Source organism: Pteropus vampyrus, unplaced genomic scaffold (genome assembly GCF_000151845.1).
Source record: "Pteropus vampyrus isolate Shadow unplaced genomic scaffold, Pvam_2.0 Scaffold142, whole genome shotgun sequence".
Taxonomy (NCBI): domain Eukaryota; kingdom Metazoa; phylum Chordata; class Mammalia; order Chiroptera; family Pteropodidae; genus Pteropus; species Pteropus vampyrus.
The window spans coordinates 2,096,118-2,113,178 of NW_011888923.1; the positions used below are offsets into that span (position 1 = coordinate 2,096,118).

General features: G+C 54.0%; 2 protein-coding genes across 2 annotated transcripts in view; one reads left to right on the forward strand and one right to left on the reverse strand.

Moving 5' to 3' along the window:
• Positions 1-366: 366 nt before the first annotated feature.
• On the forward strand, positions 367-7,201 carry ICMT (isoprenylcysteine carboxyl methyltransferase). Its single transcript, XM_023535613.1, has 4 exons — positions 367-584; positions 1,502-1,671; positions 2,436-2,653; positions 4,670-7,201. The coding sequence occupies exons 2-4, from the start codon at positions 1,506-1,508 to the stop codon at positions 4,850-4,852; spliced, it is 567 nt and encodes a 188-aa protein (XP_023391381.1). The 5' UTR covers positions 367-584; positions 1,502-1,505; the 3' UTR covers positions 4,853-7,201.
• Positions 7,202-7,947: 746 nt separating this feature from the next.
• RNF207 (ring finger protein 207) overlaps positions 7,948-17,061 on the reverse strand; it is a 12,951-nt gene continuing 3,837 nt past the window's right edge. Inside the window, exons 4-13 of the mRNA XM_023535622.1 lie at positions 16,802-17,055; positions 16,644-16,712; positions 16,157-16,225; positions 15,982-16,079; positions 15,171-15,357; positions 14,831-15,016; positions 14,508-14,559; positions 14,067-14,184; positions 10,283-10,363; positions 7,948-9,101 (exon numbers count right to left, since the gene is read on the reverse strand). Of these exons, the coding sequence (XP_023391390.1) occupies positions 9,047-9,101; positions 10,283-10,363; positions 14,067-14,184; positions 14,508-14,559; positions 14,831-15,016; positions 15,171-15,357; positions 15,982-16,079; positions 16,157-16,225; positions 16,644-16,712; positions 16,802-17,055 (1,169 nt within the window). The 3' untranslated portion in view covers positions 7,948-9,046. The remainder of the gene's footprint in view (positions 9,102-10,282; positions 10,364-14,066; positions 14,185-14,507; positions 14,560-14,830; positions 15,017-15,170; positions 15,358-15,981; positions 16,080-16,156; positions 16,226-16,643; positions 16,713-16,801; positions 17,056-17,061) is intronic.

A 17,061-nucleotide genomic window follows, 5' to 3' on the forward strand; every position in this document is an offset into this window, starting at 1 on the left:
AGACCTACCTGCTGCCAAGGCTGAGGTCAGAGGCCCCGCAGTTTCGTGAAGGGGGCCGGGCTCAGAGTCCCGGGAGCCCCGACGTGATTCGCTGCGTGGACTTGGGAGAGTCCTGCCAATGAATTAGGTTCTGGCAGTTTACTCACAGCCCTGAATAATAATAGTGACAATAACTATGATGGCAGCTAAAACTTGTGTAGTATTTACTTAAAGTGCTTCATATGGGTTACCCTCACGGCATTTCTAAAACGTAGGTACTGTCATTGTCTCCATTGTGTAGGTGGGGAAACCAAGGTCCAGAGAGGTTAAGTTGCCGAAGGCCGCACGGCAGAAAGGGGTCGGTGCGGGATTGGACCCGAGGCACCCGCGCTTCGCCCTCTTAACCTCTGAGTAAATAAATGGCTCTCTGTGATTGCCAGTGGCCTATTTATCCCAGGAAGTAGGATGTATGCTGAGAGAACAGCCAGGTGACAGCTTCTTTTGGGTCCCTTTTAGATAGCCATCCGAGCTTGCTTCCTTGGCTTCGTGTTCGGCTGCGGGGTGCTGCTAAGTTTTAGCCAGTCTTCTTGGAATCACTTTGGCTGGTAAGAAGTCCTTTGGGAACAGTGGGTTTGAGGCTGGGGTGGGCGGACCACAGGGTCAGTGGTAGCTTTCCATTATCCTTGGGTCTCCTCGTCTCTGGCTGAAGGCTGTTTAGGGGTCTGTGGAAATGAGGTCTCTATCTTCCACCTAGATTCCCACATCTTGGACCTTGAGAGCTTGTGCCCATCTGTTGGCTTCTGCTGCAGGCAGAAACGGGTCTCCCTGGCACCCTCCCCACAGGTGTCCTCACCTGGAGCTGCAGCTGCCGTGACCCATTCAGTAATGCGATGAGCCCTTCCTGGAAGAGGGTACAGTTCCTCAGTGATGGAGAGGGGCAGGGCTCTGGCTCACCTCCACAGGCCCCTTCCATCTCCAGTTTCTATTCGGTCACATTGAGCGTATCCCCCACGGCCAGTGTAGGATTTTTCCCTACGCGGATTTCAGTCCCTTGAGCCTTCTAGTCCCTGACCTGGATGTGAACCAGCAGCTTCAAGATAAAAAGCTTTATCTCCTATTATCAACACTGAGCCATCTAATCCTTTGTTGCTGAGATAATTTCAGTTTTTTGAATTTTTGTTTTTAACATACATCACTACCGTATTTTGCGATTCCCCTTTTTCACGTTTTACTGTGTGTAGAGTCATTTTTAAAAGGCTGAAGGGCCCATAATGCCTTCCTAACTTATGTTTGTTTTTTGCCTATGACATTCAAAAGTGTAGCCTCTTTAAAACCCCAGTTTCTGGAAACCCGAGGGAGTAATGCTACATGTGGGTGCCTGAGGTCCACTCTCAGACAGGTGACAACAGGACCTCATGATAGAATTCAGGGACAGTTCCACAGACCCACATCCGTACTTTGACTTATAGCTAACTTGATTCCCTTGCTCCAACTTACCTCTCTTTCTTTTTGTTTTAAATAGGTATATGTGCTCCCTGTCGCTGTTCCACTATTCTGAATACTTAGTCACAGCAGTCAATAATCCCAAGAGTCTGTCCTTGGATTCCTTTCTCCTGAATCACAGTCTGGAGTACACAGTAGCTGCTCTTTCTTCTTGGATAGAGTTCACACTTGAAAACATCTTCTGGCCAGGTCAGTGTGCCCTTTGGAGGGGAGGTGGGTGGCTTCCACGTGGGCTGAGGACAGTGATGTGGGTTCACCTCTCAGTTCTAATCTCCCCGAGTGACTTTCCCCAGACCTCTATCCTCACTAAGCTCTTTATAAAGGACGGGCTTGTGAATTCCGCTTCTGGATTTCGAATCGAGGACAGGTTGACCTTCTGCTCTAAGCCTTGCATAATGTAGTACATCATCTGATAGGAAGTTCCTGCCTTTGCTAGCTGTAATCCTAATTTTACAGTCAGATGAGATTTGGATCTCTTCGTTTTCTGTGACTCGAGACATTCCATATGAAGATTGTATTAGCAAAAGCCTCTGTGTCAGGAACCTACTCTTGAGTCGAACTTTCCACAACAAATTAAATCAAATGGTGTAGTTCCCAGGATTCAGTAAGGGGCCAAGGTGGGAAACACTGGGTCCTTCTCTGTTTCACTTAGCTGTCCTTGTCTCCAAGGGGAGGACAGGAGCACGTGGCGGAGGACGTGGAATGAGAGCCCATCAGCTCTGTGCCATGGCACTGTAATTAGGTTATTGGCACTTTAAATGGATGGACAGCGCAACTCAGGGGAATGTATTATGCTTATATTTAAATTTTAATGTAATGGCAAGTGCTAATTGCCCACTGGCATGGTTTCAACTGTTCCTATCTTTGGAAAAAAAAGTTAATTTTAAGCATCCAGAGGGGAAACCCAACAGTCCCGTGTCTTCACTTCCCATTTGTCCCCATGTCTCCTGCAGAGCTGAAGCAGATTACCTGGCTCAGTGCCACAGGCCTGCTGATGGTGGTCTTTGGAGAATGTCTGAGGAAAGCAGCAATGTTCACAGCTGGTTCCAATTTCAACCATGTGGTGCAGAATGAAAAATCAGAAAGCCATACTCTGGTGACAAGTGGAGTGTACGCCTGGTTCCGGCATCCTTCTTACGTTGGGTGGTTTTACTGGAGTATCGGAACCCAGGTATAGTATCAGATATGACACTGGTCTCCTTTAATCTTTTTTTCTTTTCTACATTTTTTAAGCGACATATAATTCATGTACCATAAAACCCACCATTTCAAAGCGCACCATTCAGCAGGTTTCAGTGTGTTCACAAGGTCTTTGGTTCTCCTTAAATAGGTGTGTGTGCTCCCTGTCACGTTGCAACCGATAGCTAAATACAAGTCCAAATGTAAAAAAAGTCCTTAACATTTTTTACCATGTACTTAAAAATCTGGGCGTCCTAAATGTGTAAGCTCTTGGTGACTGAGTGCTGTCACCCCATCTGCCATACCCCTTCTCTGCCTCTTTACCTTAGATCTGGAGCACCCCAGTGGAGTGAGGACAGAGATGGCGCTGCCATTCGAGTGGCAGCTTAGCCGATTTTCATTAGAAGCTGCTGTTGCTGAGGCCAAGGTCATGTATTAGGCTTAACCTGAGCTACAGAGGTTTGCTCCCTCTCAGGCTGCAGACTGAGCCTTGTTGTCTTGGTCCGGGGAGGACTTGGCCAGAGAATGTGAATAGAGTTTAGAAAACTCACCACCTCTTTGGGAAAATTCAATCTGGACCCGCTGGCATTCTATCCTGCGTGCATGGTCTGTGGGGACTCTAGTGGCCCCAGTGGTGTAGCAGGGGCAGGTCACTGCACAGCATCTCCAGGAAAACTTGCATTTCTGAAACTTAAGACTCCCGTATTAACAATCATATTCCCTGGGAACCAATCAGTTACAGTCGAGTCATGTAATTTGCATAAATGTTAACTGTACACCTAAGGACTAAGTTTAGAGTTTTTATACTTGACCATACATCTTTTCACACTTTGACCCAGCACACACGTATGTGTGAAAATGGAGCAAGTCTTTCCCGGAACGAATGACACCCTCAGTGTGTACAGGGCAATCCGGTTTCGATCTTATTACGGTCTGTGATGCTGTTTATAACACACAGATGGGTTCCGGGGCTCAGTAGCAGGTCGTGGCCCGCGGCCGAGGAGCCGAGAGGCTGCGCATGCCTGCCCCGCGCGCGGGCACAGGCCCGGGCTCGCTGACCAGGCCAGCCGTGGCTCTGGCATTCACTGGTCGGCCTCCCTTTCCTCGCGAGTTAGGTGGGGCGGCAGCAGCACCTCCCGTCCGCCGTGGGTGCTGCATGGCGCCTTGGTTGTAAAGGGCCGAGCGTGTGCTGGGAACCGTACAGTGACGAGAATGAGAAGTTGAGGGCATGTGCCTGGCTCTCAGGGGACGTCACGCACTTGGAGGAGATACACATCCAGAGGGCAGAGGTGGGGGGTGGGCTCTCCGGGCAGCATGGCAGTTCCCGGAGAGCTGGGTGATGCTCTTGGCCTGGAGGGACTGTTAGGCGCTTGGTCAGTTCCCAAAAGCGACGAGACCACAGGAGTAGGGAGAATGAGGCAGGCAAAGGGGACGCTGCTGCAGCGGGGGCCGGGGTGGGCCAAGGGTGGCCGGGTTAGGCCCCTTAGTGCCCCGGGGCGATTTGATGAGTGATTTTTAGAAGCTCAGTTGGCAGCAGGGGACATGGGTGGGCTGTGGGGCTGGAGGCAGGGGGCCAGGCAGCCGTGAGGTGGGACAGGCAGGCGACGGGCTGGGAGCCATGCGGGAAGGCAGTGTGCACCGCGTGAATTAGTGGGGGTGGGAGGAGGGGTAGCTGTCGCCCCCTGACTTGAGGGTTGATGTCCGGGAGCTTAGTCTTTCCTTTTAATAGATACCCTCAGGCACGGGATGGGGGGTGCGGGGGTGGGGAGACGAGTGTGTGAAAGGGATGTGAAAAGAAGCCGCAGTGACGAGGGTTTCCTTCCAATGGGAAAGTGACAGTGCGATTTCCCGTCATGGCTCCCTGGCCCCGCGGCCCGCAGACCCTACTCGTTTCCCAGCCTCGTGGGCCCTTGGTGGGAAGCCCCCTGTGGGTGTTTGACGAGCAGATGGCGCTCAGGTTCACAGTGGCGGTCCCTCTGACCCTGGTCAACTTCGTGTTCCCCGTCAGGTGATGCTGTGCAACCCCATCTGTGGCGTCGGCTACGCTCTGACAGTGTGGCGATTCTTCCGCGATCGAACAGAAGAGGAGGAGATCTCGCTGATTCACTTCTTTGGCGAGGAGTACCTGGAGTACAAGAAGCGGGTGCCCACGGGCCTGCCTTTTATAAACGGGGTCAAGGTGGGGCTATGACACCCCAGGGGTCAGGCGCCTCCCGCCGCACGCAGCCCAGGACAGAACGACCTCTGGTCGTCGGCCACTCTGCGGAACAGATTTTCTTAACCGTTTTCAATTCCTCAATTACTCTTCTGGAATATCGCTCAGGACCAGGTGGTCAGAAGGGCTGAGGACCAACGGCCCCCCCGACTTCCCAGAGCAGTCTGTCTTGGGGCTGAATCAAGACGGGGTGTGGGTTCAAGATGGACAAGGAACAAATAACAGCAATATTCAGCAGTGCCCTCCAGACGTGCCCCGGTGCGAACCCAGGCCACGTACTGTCCCTTCAAGGCCACAGCGTATTTAGGCTGTAACCAGGACCCCTTGGGAGAGGTGGACTCATTACTCTGAGTGAGGCTGCTTCAGCAGGAGGCGGGTGTGGGCATCAGTGCTTTTAGTGTTAGAAATACATTCAGAATCTTTAACTGAGAAACAAAAGCAGCAGAGCTTTAACCCCCTCGTTCCTGTCTGTCAGTGCATGAGCATCTCTACAGTTTTAAAGACACTCCCTTATAAGGCACTTTGGCTCTTCATATATTTAACCGTATTTACATATCTATTTTTTATAAATAGCAGTATAAATTCAAAGGGGACTCCAACCTTTATTTGAAAGGAAGCACCAACACGCAGGAAGTTGGGCCAAGCAGCTTTGTGTGACCACGGTACCCCAGGCCAGGGAGACCATGGGCCCCCGTGGATTTTCTGGGGTCCTGGCTCCTGCTTGTCTCCCAAGAAGGGGCTGTTATCAGTGACAGGCATGTCAAAGTGTGTCATTTGTCCTTTATCCTAAGAAATGCTCACGGATCACCCCTGTGCAAGGCGTTAAATGCTGACAAATACTGCTCTCCATTTTCTTGGGATTTTATTCATATTTTATAGCCTATAGTTTTGTGTTTTGATTTAAATCTATTAGCTATCGATTTCTATGTTTTGTTCTCAAAACTTCATCGTCCCTAATGCTATTTCAAACTGTCTTCCAAAGGGGAGCACACACTACAAAATTCAAGCAGGTTGAAAGTCTGAACTAGACTCGTGAAAGTCTGAACTAGAGCAACTTATCCCAACTGAGATTCAGTCATATTTTTGTTTTTCAAGTTTGGGGAGAATAGTTGGCTTTATGAGTCAAACATACACACTCCGAAGACCCTCGCTTATCCTGGACTGGATGGGAACTTGGTCTCAGTGTGAGACCCTTCCGTGCAGTTCTGCAGTGACACCGAGGACGTGTGAACGCGATGGCGGTGGTGGCCCCTGGCCGGGCACAGCTCTGCCACGCCACGCAGCTTTTGAGCAGCCACTTTCCCTTTCTGTGCCTAGACCCCCCATCTGTAGGATGGGGTCGATACCACCTACCTCACAAGGGTGTCGTGAAGACTTAGAACGACGACGTCAAACGTTTTCGATGCTTAGATGAGAGAGATGACGTGAGTGGAATGCATACCGCATACGAGTTACACGAACATGGACGTTTGGTTACCTGTACCAGATACTGGAAATGCGTGTTCAAAAGAACATTTTACCAACTCAAAATAGTACCGATTTCTAGATTTCATGGCCTAAGTAATTCTTCTTTGTTAAGTATACCAAAGAGGTTTTCGGGTTTGTCGATTACTGCTGTGACACTCGCTGGCGTGAGAAACTGGAGACCTGACCAGTGGCCCTAAGGAGGGCGGTACGGTCAGGTGGCCACGGCCACTGATGCCGGAGCCCTGGGCAGCAGCTTCCCTGGGACGTCGCTCCCCGGTGGGACGTCAGCATGCACTTTGCGAACTCAAGTTGGATCAGTTCTAAGTGTGGTCTCCAGACCACGCTTAGCGAAGTAAATGCCACTCAGTAGGACTGCAGAGTGGAGGGGTGGTTGGGGGATGGCAGCCATCCCCAGGCCCTTGAGGAAGGCTGCTTTCTTGTTGCATCGAGTGGGCTTGGACCCAGCTTTAGTGACACTTCTGGGCTGTGAAGTTGTCTTTTTAGTAGCTGGAGAGCAGCCGATGATGGCCAGCTCTAGCTTCGTGGGTGGGAAGTCAGAGGCACTGGCCTCCACTTTTCTGCTGGGCCAGGAGCTCAGAAGGTAGGCCTTGGTGCTTTCCAGTGAGACGCTGCCCTTACGCCACCTGAGGCTTGACATACTCTGCTTTAAAGAGCAATTCTGTGGGTGCAGTGAGAACATTCACACCCAGCTTTGTAATCCCTGGGCAGAAGTGGGCAATTACTTAGGGATAAAAGATGAACTATTTAGGGACAGGGTTTGGCAAGCGATTGACTTTCATCTAGTACTGAGACCTTCAGAATATTTTTAACTGTATAAATTTAGCAGTGACTGCACACTGATTCAGGTTAATGAGGCGCAGGCTTTCTGGGTATTCCCGAAAGCTTTTCAGGTTAAGGCCACGTCTCCAGTTCCCTCAAATTAAGAAACTGTCAGGAGATTTTGTTTTCCATTGTGGGTTTTAAAGTGGAAAATCTTAAGTGGAACACAGGCACTGCATGGAACAAAGCTACTTGGAAGCTGCGTAAAATGAAACATTTTACCAAGAACTGCAGGCTGCGCTGAGAATGGCAGTGTACGGGAGAGGGGTGAGCCTGGCAGAAAGCAAAAGCACAGCCCCACCGCCCCGCGTTGGCGCGAACTTCTGGAGCCTAAGAGTAAACTCGATTCAGCGCTTCCATCCATTTACCGTTCTGGGCGATGACGTGATGGGGGAAATATTCCCAAACCTATACATTGCGTTAACGGATTAGGCTCAGTAGGGTCTCGGCACAGCTCGTGGTGGTGGTGGTGGGCCCTCGGTAAGAGGTACAGGAAACCACTGTCCCTTCTCTGCACTTTCTTACTGCCTTAGATAGCTGTGATCTCCCACCATTTTTGCTTCTCTAGTGACATGGTGGGACGAGGCAGCCTCAGCCTCGCGGGCGTGGTGGGAGAGGCTTGCTCTGTCCCCTGCTACGAAAGCGAAAGCTTGACAGCAGCGTCCTGGGCCTGGAAAACCGGCTGCCAGGAGGGGCCCCGAGCGCTGGCTCTGGGAAGCTGCCCGTAGCTAGGAGAGTAATTTAATGGAGTAATTATTCTACTCTTTTTACATGCAGAAATGTTTATTTAAATATTTTAAATTGGATTTTCTTTCACAGATACTGATATTCTTTCCGATTCTTAAATAAAACTGTACTTGATTTCACTACGAATGACAGTGTGATTGTTTGGGATGCAGAAGTACACAGGTCACGTCCCTTCCAGCTAAGAAATGTCCGAATGTACAACGTAAAACCAGAGGTGTTTTGCCTACTCGATTCAGTTCCGAACGCCCACCCCTAACCAGTTCGCAGAGGCGGTCTTTCCCGCTCTCCTGGCTGCCGCGGAAGTCCGCGATGCTCTGGCTTGCGAACGTCAACGCCCTGGGGTGGCAGCTGCAGGGGCGCTGGTGGAGGTGCGATGCCTCAGTGCATCGACATGCACACCCACCCGACACGTCCAAGCCACCTGCTGTTTGAACCACCGAATCAGGATGGACATTTGCTTAAAATATGGCTCTGGGCATTATTATGCCTCCAAAACTTTAAATTTTAGGTCATTTCGGTCTTTTTAAAAAGCATCATATTAAGTTCCACTTGATTAAAAGGGTCCTGTGTAAGGAGGGACTATTAGAGCAAAACTTCTGAATCGTGCTTTCATGACAGAAGGTGAACCCAGGAGCGTGACAGCAGCCTGGAAAATTAGTGGAGAAGCTGTGATGGGGACCGTCCCCCGCCATGCACGCTGCTGCTGGGTGCTTGTCCTTCTCTTGGGTCTGCTTTTGCTTTTTGAGCTCAGCCTTTGCCGTGAAGGGTGAAAAGCTGGCGCACAGGATTTTGCTTTTTGCTGAGTCAGTGTTCAGATAACTGGGTGGAACTTTTCCAGTGGCACCCAGGTGACAGTGGGGCATTGATTCAGGAGAAGCCGGATTCCTTTGAGGCAGGGTGGGCGCATCACAGCGGTGGATGGAGCCTCGTTAAGTAAATTCAGAGCCGCAGGCCCTCGTGGGCAGTAGGTCTTCAGGCACTAGGGAGACGCCGGATGAGTGAGGGGCTCCAGGCTGGCGTTACTCATTCAACATTGTCCACGTGGACGGGGATGTCATCCCTTGCTGCTGCGATGATGACCAAGACTTCGTGACTTGCCAACATGGGGAAAGAAGCTTAGCCCAAGCCAAAAGCTCCGTCGGGAAGGCCTTCAGAGGGTTTCCGGGTTTTGCTGCAGACAAAAATGATCACCCTTTAGAAAATCACCATGATGGGGACAACCTTTTCCTTCTGAAGGTCCGGGTCTCCATATGCATATTGCAAATGCCCAAACCCCTGGGACCAGCCCCGTTGGTTAATTTGGGCGCTCCCTCCACAGGGTGGGGCATCACCTCCAGATTTTGATTTGGGTCCATAAGGGTCTTTGTTCAGTGGAGGCTCTGCTGGGAGGCTGCCTAGAGTCCGCTGCTCCCTCTCAGCTCTGAGGCCTTCTCTCTCCTCATGACACTCACTGGGTCATTCCCAAAGGAATTCTTGAACGTGGGCTCTTCTGCCTAGCGACGCCCACCTCGCCACGTGCCAGCACCAAACCCCGCCCCGGCCAAGGCTTTCGGAATGGAAGGCCTTTCTGGAAGGCACTGGCTGACCACGAGAACCATATGGTCTCCTAAAGGCTTGCCCTCTTGTGTCTGATGATGTTTAGTGTTGTAGACATCAGCTGTTCGGGCTATTTCAGCGGCTTGTGGTGATAAGCAGCTTTGAGTTGACACCCCCCTCCACCGAAGCATCTGAGCTAAATGAGCCCGTGGTGCCCGCGGTGGGTGGGCTAGTTTATGCCCTGTCCCTAGCCACAGCAGCACACCTGCCCACGCCCGCTAGGCTCTTCCAGCTCTGTGTGCGGCTTCGCTCTCTGCCCCGTGACTAACACATTTTACTGAGTGAAATGCTGGAAGACTGGCTTGTGACAGTGACGCGTCTGTTACTGCGCATTCTTTTCTCCCTCTGGCAAGTATTTTGGCAAACACTGTGGCTCCAAGCTATAGAAATGCTCTCATACAGAAATAACCCGCGGTCGCCTTTTCTCATTGAAGTGCATTTGTGTCACGTGGTGGAAGTGCCTGGGGGCCAGTCTGCAGAGCTGGAAGCTCTCAGTGGTCAGCGGCGCAGGCCGCAGCCATACCAATGATGGCTGTGAATGTGGGCCGTGTGTATCAAAGTCACATGTGTCATGTATGAAGTCACTTGTTTGAAGTCACCCTCCTGATTATGGACGTCTCTGTGTATTTTACACACTGAGGCTGTCAGCGGCACGCTGGGACCAAACGGGAATGGAAACCTGGGCTCTGTCTTTCTCGTCCACATTTGTCTCTGAGCTTGAACTGTTTGCCCACTCAGGCTGGAAAGACGCTCTACCTGGCCTGGGTCTCGCCGTCCGTGCTGTCATCGTGCGCATTCTGTAGATGCTGTGACTCTTCATCCACGGGCGCCTGGAACCTGTGCGGGAGCGGGCGGATCCTGGACACCTGGAAGGCGGCAGAGCCAGCCCACCATGCGTCCTGAAGCTCACTCTTTGCCCGGAAATCAAACTTAAGCAAACACTCAAGGGCTTTGGTCCTCAAATGCTTCCTGGGGGGCCAGGGCTGAGGTAGGGAGTGAGGGGCCAGGCTCTGCTCTCACAGAATCTACACTCTGGTTGGGAGACATGCCAAGATTGGGAGGGGGCAGGGAGGGGCCAGGTGATGGGGAAGGAGGGTGACTGGAGACCTGCTTTGACTAGGGTGATTTGTGATCGGAAGTCTAGGCTTTAAAAGGAACACGGGCTGTGTGACATGCTGGAGAGCTGGGGAGAGGGGGTCGAAGATGGTGTCTTGGATTGGGGGTGGCAGTGGAGACAAAGCAAGCGGATTGAAACAGTCAACAGAAGTTGGGAATGGGTTGGACGTGGGAATGAAGGGAAGAAATGACTCTAGGATGTCTTCCGGGCTGTTTACTTGATCACGTGGGTGACTGATGTCATTTACTGAAGTCAAACAGGAACAGCACGATTGCAAGGGGTGGGGGGGCGGTAATCAAGTTCTGCTAGCCACTGTGGGATGTGACGTGGCTGTGAGCCATCCAAGCAGAGAGCCCAGGAAGGGATGGTTGGAGATGAGGGAGGGCCTGTGCCGGACACGGGGAATGGGGTCCTCTGCATAGCCATGGGGGGTTAAGCCAGTGGACTGCGCAAAGCCCCTTAAGGAGAGGGTGCAGAATGAGAAGAAGCCTGGACTGAACCCGAAGGAAAACTGGCATTTGAGCATTGGGCCCAGGAGGCAGAGCCAGCCCGAGATTAAGAAGGAACAGCTGGAGAGGCAGGTGGGAACCCCGGAGCGTGGGCTGTCTCAGAAGCAAGGGCACGGCGAAGGTGACGGACAAAGTCCCACTTAGGAGTGCTGCCGAGAGGCCAAGGGAAGGAGCTTGGCGATGGTGGACCTGGAGCAGATCCCATGGGTGGGGTTGCCGTGGGATGGGGAGGAAGCAGGGGTGGCAGCTCCAGACACCCAGAAAGTGGTGCTGTGAAGAGAGCTAGAGGCAGCCCCCTTCCTTGCCCCAAACCTCCAGGAGCCGGGCTGGAGCCGGGCTGCAGCCTGAACTCCTTGCTCTTTGCAGAAGCTGACCGCAGCCGCCATGTCCCCGCAGAGACAGGGCTCCGCCGCACGTGTGCCCCTTGGCAGGCGAGCAGGAGCACACTGTCTGAAGCTAGCTTCTCACCCGAGCAGAGCACACAGAAGGGCAAGCGTGCAAATGACAAGAGTGTGGCTTGCTATGTGCACACAGCGTGGACAAGCTGGGTAGGCAGCACCCAGAACGTCACCTCCACCCAGAGGCCCTCCAGGATAATCAACCACCAACCCAAGAGCGAACACCAGAGGTGCGTTCTGCCTGGTTTTGAGACTTTATAAATGGAATCAGTGTCTGGAATAAACTGCTCTGAATGTCAGCTTATGAGGAAACACAGCAACCAGTCTCGGGTAGACAGAGATCTGATCAGAATTGTGCAAAAGGCATGACGAGTGTAACCACTCTGTGCGAGGTGTTGACATAGTCACTCGACAGGTGACCTGGCAGTTCTGGACTAACGTGGCAATCGCACACATACTCTCATTTCTCTTCTTTCCCAAACCCACTGAGACTCTAGTAAAAGGGACCATACATCGAGGGAGAAGAAATCCCTGCAGGTTGAGAATAGGAAAGGGTAGCACCAAAACTGCTCCGGGAAGCCGGAGAGACGCAGGCGAGTGGTAGATAACTGAGCAGGCCTGAGAAACCTCAGCTGTAAGTTCAAAGTGCACACGGGACACGCTAAGGGCCCACCTGGTTCACAGCCCAGGGTTCTCAGGGCCCAGGAACTGGTACCCACAGGGAGGGTGGGTCTGAGATGATGATGAGAGAGGTGATGGTCCAGACCCCCACCCGGGAGCAGCTGCCCACCCCCGCCCCACAGGAGTCCTAGGTTTAGTCTCTGAGGGTATGAGCCACAGGTGAGAACTACTAAGAACCAGAAAATCGGGTGTGCATACAAGCCCTCCACATGGTCACCTTCCAGGAAGGAAACTGGAGAGAATCTTAAAACACACTGGGGCCTTCAAGAACACAAAGCAGAAGGAACGCCCCGCCCACCCGGACCCCTCACAGCGAAGCACCGCCCACTCGCCCAGAGCTTCCGGTCTGCTCCCCGTCATCCAACGAGCAGATAATCAAAGCTATCCCGACGTCTGAAGAAAGCCTTTGGCATGGAAGACAGAAACCTAAACGAACAAAAAGTAAGTTGGAGGAAACAGACTGAAGGGAAGAAACTTAAAAAGTACCTGTCAGGCTCAGGTGAGACACTGTGAAACAACAGAATGCTGTGTCAAAAGAACCGGGCACCAAAAAAAGAGGTCTTGGAAAGTAACAAACAACAACAACAACAACAACAACAACAACAACAACAACAACAAACCTACTAGAAATTAACTATTTTTCAAAAAGCTCTAGGGAATTTTCTTCGAAAATGAAGAACTCAATAGAATGGTTGGAAGGTGAGTGAGGAACTCTCCAGAGAAAGTAGACCAAAAAGACAGAGACGGAACACAGCGCCGTCAGGGGAATGTCAGTGAGGGCCGATCCCCAACAAGAGTGCCAGACAGAGAAGTGGAAAAGTTAACAAGTTCAACAAATATAGCCCAGTCTGAAAGATGCGAATTTCCAGATTGAAAGGACCCACCAGTATCCAACCCCATGGACGGAGAAAGGCCCTCACCAATGTGAGATCTCAGAACACTGGGAGCAGAGAAGATTCCGTAAGCTTCTAAAGAGAATCCGTAGGTCACACTGCAAGGATTAGAGCTCAGAACGCCTTCCAATTTCTCAAAGACAACCTTGGAAGCTAGAGGACAATAGAACGATGCCTTCAAAGGAGAATCGTCTCCAACCTAGAGTTTCAGTCTAGGATTTCACACCCAGCAAAACCATCAGTCAAGCGTGAATGCAGAATAGACATTTCGTGCCTGTCCGAAACATAGACCCTTTTTCAAGGAGTTACTGGGGGATGGGCTTCGCCAACATGGGATATAGGAAACAGGAGATCTGGTAGGAGCAAGGCAAATGGAGTCCCCAGGAAGGTGGCAGAGGGGGACTGGGCCGACTGCTGTGCACCGGACCTACGGGGCAACCAGCCCCCCTTGGGGCGGAGTGACTCAAGAGACGGGGCACATCGAGGACCTGCCACCAAGATCCCTCTGCCACTGGAACATTTTTCGTGGCCCGTGTGGGGTACTGAGGGCCTGGTCCAGGTTCTTGTCTAGACTGGACTTAGCCGTGCCCTGAGGAAGTGCTGCTCTCGCCTCCGTGTTCCGCTGTGCGGGTCAGCTGAGGACCCTGATTACACTCCCAAAGCGTCTTCTGCTGCAAACGCCTGAGCTGAGGACCCTGATTACACTCCTAAAGCGTCTTCTGCTGCAAACGCCTGAGGGCTGGAGGTGGGAGCCTGTGTGCCTAGAAGCAGAAACTCAGAGCAGCCCGCTCTCCCCAGGTATTCGCAATTGTCCAGCACCTGGTCTGAGCAGGTGTCCCAATGACCCTTACGACCTGGCCCACTGACTGCCAAAAAAAAGGACTCTTTCACACACAAATTCTGAGGCGTCTTGGCTCCCCTGGGGCCACCCCCTGGTCTCACCTGGGCTCCAGCCGCTCCTTCACCTTGGCAATGGAGCGGACATAGGGCGTGATCTGCTTGGTGATGGTGGTCAGATAGGCATTTTCCTGCTTCAGCTGCAGAAGGTCATGGAGCTGAGCTGTAGGGACCAAGGCCAGAGCGTTGGGTCTTGTTGGCTTTAGATTCTTACTCTCAAGCCTCACACCATCTACGTATCTCAACTAATTCACTAATTAGCTCTTTAATCAAACGGCAAGGTAAGATGTGAGGGCAATCTACTCACTGAATCCTCACCTCAGATGCATCGTTTTGGGGCCAGTTAGCAGCTGTGAGGCAAAGTGAAAGGCTAAGGGGACGAGCGTGGGGGTTCATATCTGGTTAGTGGGTAACTGCCTTTCTGCTCCTGCTGGCATGTGGGTTAGCTCCAGGACGGGGGTGCACTCAGCTGTGGCTGCCTGGGACCTTCATAAATCTCCTGCTCGTTAGCCACCCGCTGGTAGGATTCCTCCCACATCTGAAAGAGAAAGTAAGTTGGACGGTCACATATGGTGTTAGCTGCAATTTCCATTGGTGGCATTTCTGTCCTCTAGCTACTCAGAGCCACATGGCACCCCCAGCCGGCTAGCTTGGTTCCAGGCAGCGAAGACCCAGGTTCCAAAGCCTACCACACGAGGGCCTCATGGGGCACAGGCCAACGTCCTCTTTCTCCCCCTTCCTGTCTTGAGGCAGCCCATGTGCACGCTGACAGGTGGGCAGAGGGGAGTTAGGGCCTGGGGCCGGGCTACCTCCTGGAAGGCGGCTCTCATGCCCTCCACGGAAGCGTACTCCGAGGCGATCTCTGCGTCCACCTGCAGGGACTTGTGCAGGATGTCTCCCATGATCTCCGCCTTGATGAGCGAGTGGTGCTTGGTGAGGTCCCGGTGCAACTCCTGCACCTGGTCCTTCAGGCTCTGCATCTCAGCCTGCAGGTGCTGCGTGAGAGACCACGTCGAGTGCTTGTAGTTCCGGTGGGCGGGGTCACTGCCCCGCCTCGCGGAAGGGCCGGCTTCCTTCCGGAGTGGCCCCTGACCTTGGTGGGGAAGGGGCGGGTGCCTCCCCAGCCCGCAGGTCCCCGGCTCCCCTCACCCGGTAGGAGTCCTCGTAGTGGCGGCAATGCTCCGTGAAGGGTGTGTCCTCGCCCTCGGCCAGCAGCACCTTGGTGCTGATGGACCGGTGCAGTGTGGGCTTTTGGACCGGCGACCCCAACATCTTCCCCACCGGGGAAGGGCAGCTGGGCCCCATCAGCACCTTGGAGCCTGAGACCCCTGCTAGCCTGGGGAGAGAGCCAGTGTGGGTGCAGATGGGGGCAGTGGGGGTGGGCGGGCCTTCCCCTCCTCCAGCCTCTAGTGCTCTCTCGGCCCCCTCGCCCCAGACTGCACCCCAAAACTGCCACGGGAGCTCTGAAAAAGCCTGACGCAAGGCTGCACCCAAGACCGGTGACATCAGCACTGTAGGACGATGTCACTGTGCAGAAAAGAATCAATCAGGACTCCTTCAGGGTGGGTCCCCAGAGGACGCTGTGTACCCTCACTCACTGGGGCCTTGGCCTGCACATTTTCCCTAACTTCTGCCGGGTCTGGGGTGGAAGTCAGGCTCTGCCCCAAGCTGCCCCTTCCGTTCAGTGCCTCGGGGCCCCGTCCAGGGCCGCGAGGCTGCAGCAGCGGTTGGCGGTTGGGCGAAGCCCCCGAGTCCTCTCCATCTTCCCCGACCAGATGCTACGCCAGATTTATCCTGGGCTTCAGATCCGGGGGGCCCCCGACTTCTACCCCCCAGCCGGCACACTCGCTCTCCCGCGTGGCGTTGTTGGCGCGGGGGCTCAGCAAGCCGGAAGGGCAGAGCGCACCTGTCTGGACCGCGCCAGCGCCCTCCCCACTCTGACCCAGACCTTGCTGCTCACGTGTTGGTGCCGCCCCCGGCTCCCGCCGCCCAGCGCGGCCCCAGCAGAAGCAGCGGCTCCAGGCAGCGTGCGAACTCGGCGCGGTGGTCGCTGGCGATCTGGACAGGGGGACAAGGCGTGAGGCGGCCTCCAGACTCCGCAGCCCCCGCCCCCGGCCCACCCGGCGCCCGCGCACCTTGCTGCTCTGCGCCGGCCGGAGGCGATGCGGCCGCGTGGCGATGCCCTGCAGCCTCTCGATCAGCTCCTGTGCCCGGGGTGGGGGGTGGGGGGTAAGGGCGGTGCTCTGGCTGATGGGGGTGGTGACAGTGAGGGGGAGGCCCTGAGGGCAAGTCTCTTTGGCACCTTACCTGGTGTCAGTTGGAGGCTCCAACCCTTCCCTGGGACTGGCTTGGAACCCCCCAAAAACCCCCAAAAGAAAAGGTGGGGGGGGGCTGGACTCCAGCAGACACTGCACTTTGGGGGAGAAGAGGCTTATGCACCCTTCCAGGCTTCAGTGTCCTCTTAAAAGGGACTCAGCTGGCCCCTAAATGGCTTGTAGATGATGGTGTGGAGGAGAGGAAGAAGGTAAGCCCAGAGACCCCTGGTTCAGCCACCAGTTGGCAGTCTGGGTTGTGCCAGTCGGCATGTTGAGGGGAAGGCCCCGCAGGAGCTGGGGGACTCACATAGCCCAGATCCAGGAACTCCGCCTTGTTGGCCAAGCTGAGGAAGGAGGAGCAGATGACGAGGTGAACCTGTGGGAAGGCCACCGCTCAGCACCTGGCTGGGGGCAGGGGGCCCTCTGGGCCAGGGTGCCCAGCACCGCAGCCCCAGCTCCCCTTACCTGCAGCGTGGGCAGCAGAGCGGCCAGTTGGGAGAGCTGCTCCTTGAAGGCCTTGTCCTTCTCCTCATACTGGCTGGGGGAGGGGCAGGCAGCCTCATTTCCAAGGGGAGGGCGGCTCACCGCCCCAGGGACCTCAGGATGGGGCAATGCCGTCGCCCCGCCAGCTTTGTGTGCCCTTCCCTGCCACCCTCCCTGTGCCCTGAACCTCCTTGCCTTCCTCACCCGGCGGACACCGGGATGTTTTGCTCCCCAGGGTGGGG

Bases quoted from the DNA above. Each gene is read 5' to 3' on its own strand.
- ICMT (XM_023535613.1), top strand. From the start codon at position 1,506: ATGTGCTCCCTGTCGCTGTTCCACTATTCTGAATACTTAGTCACAGCA. The intron at 1,672-2,435 runs GTCAGTGTGCCC...TGTCTCCTGCAG, and splicing joins TGAAAACATCTTCTGGCCAG to AGCTGAAGCAGATTACCTGG. The intron at 2,654-4,669 runs GTATAGTATCAG...GTTCCCCGTCAG, and splicing joins ACTGGAGTATCGGAACCCAG to GTGATGCTGTGCAACCCCAT.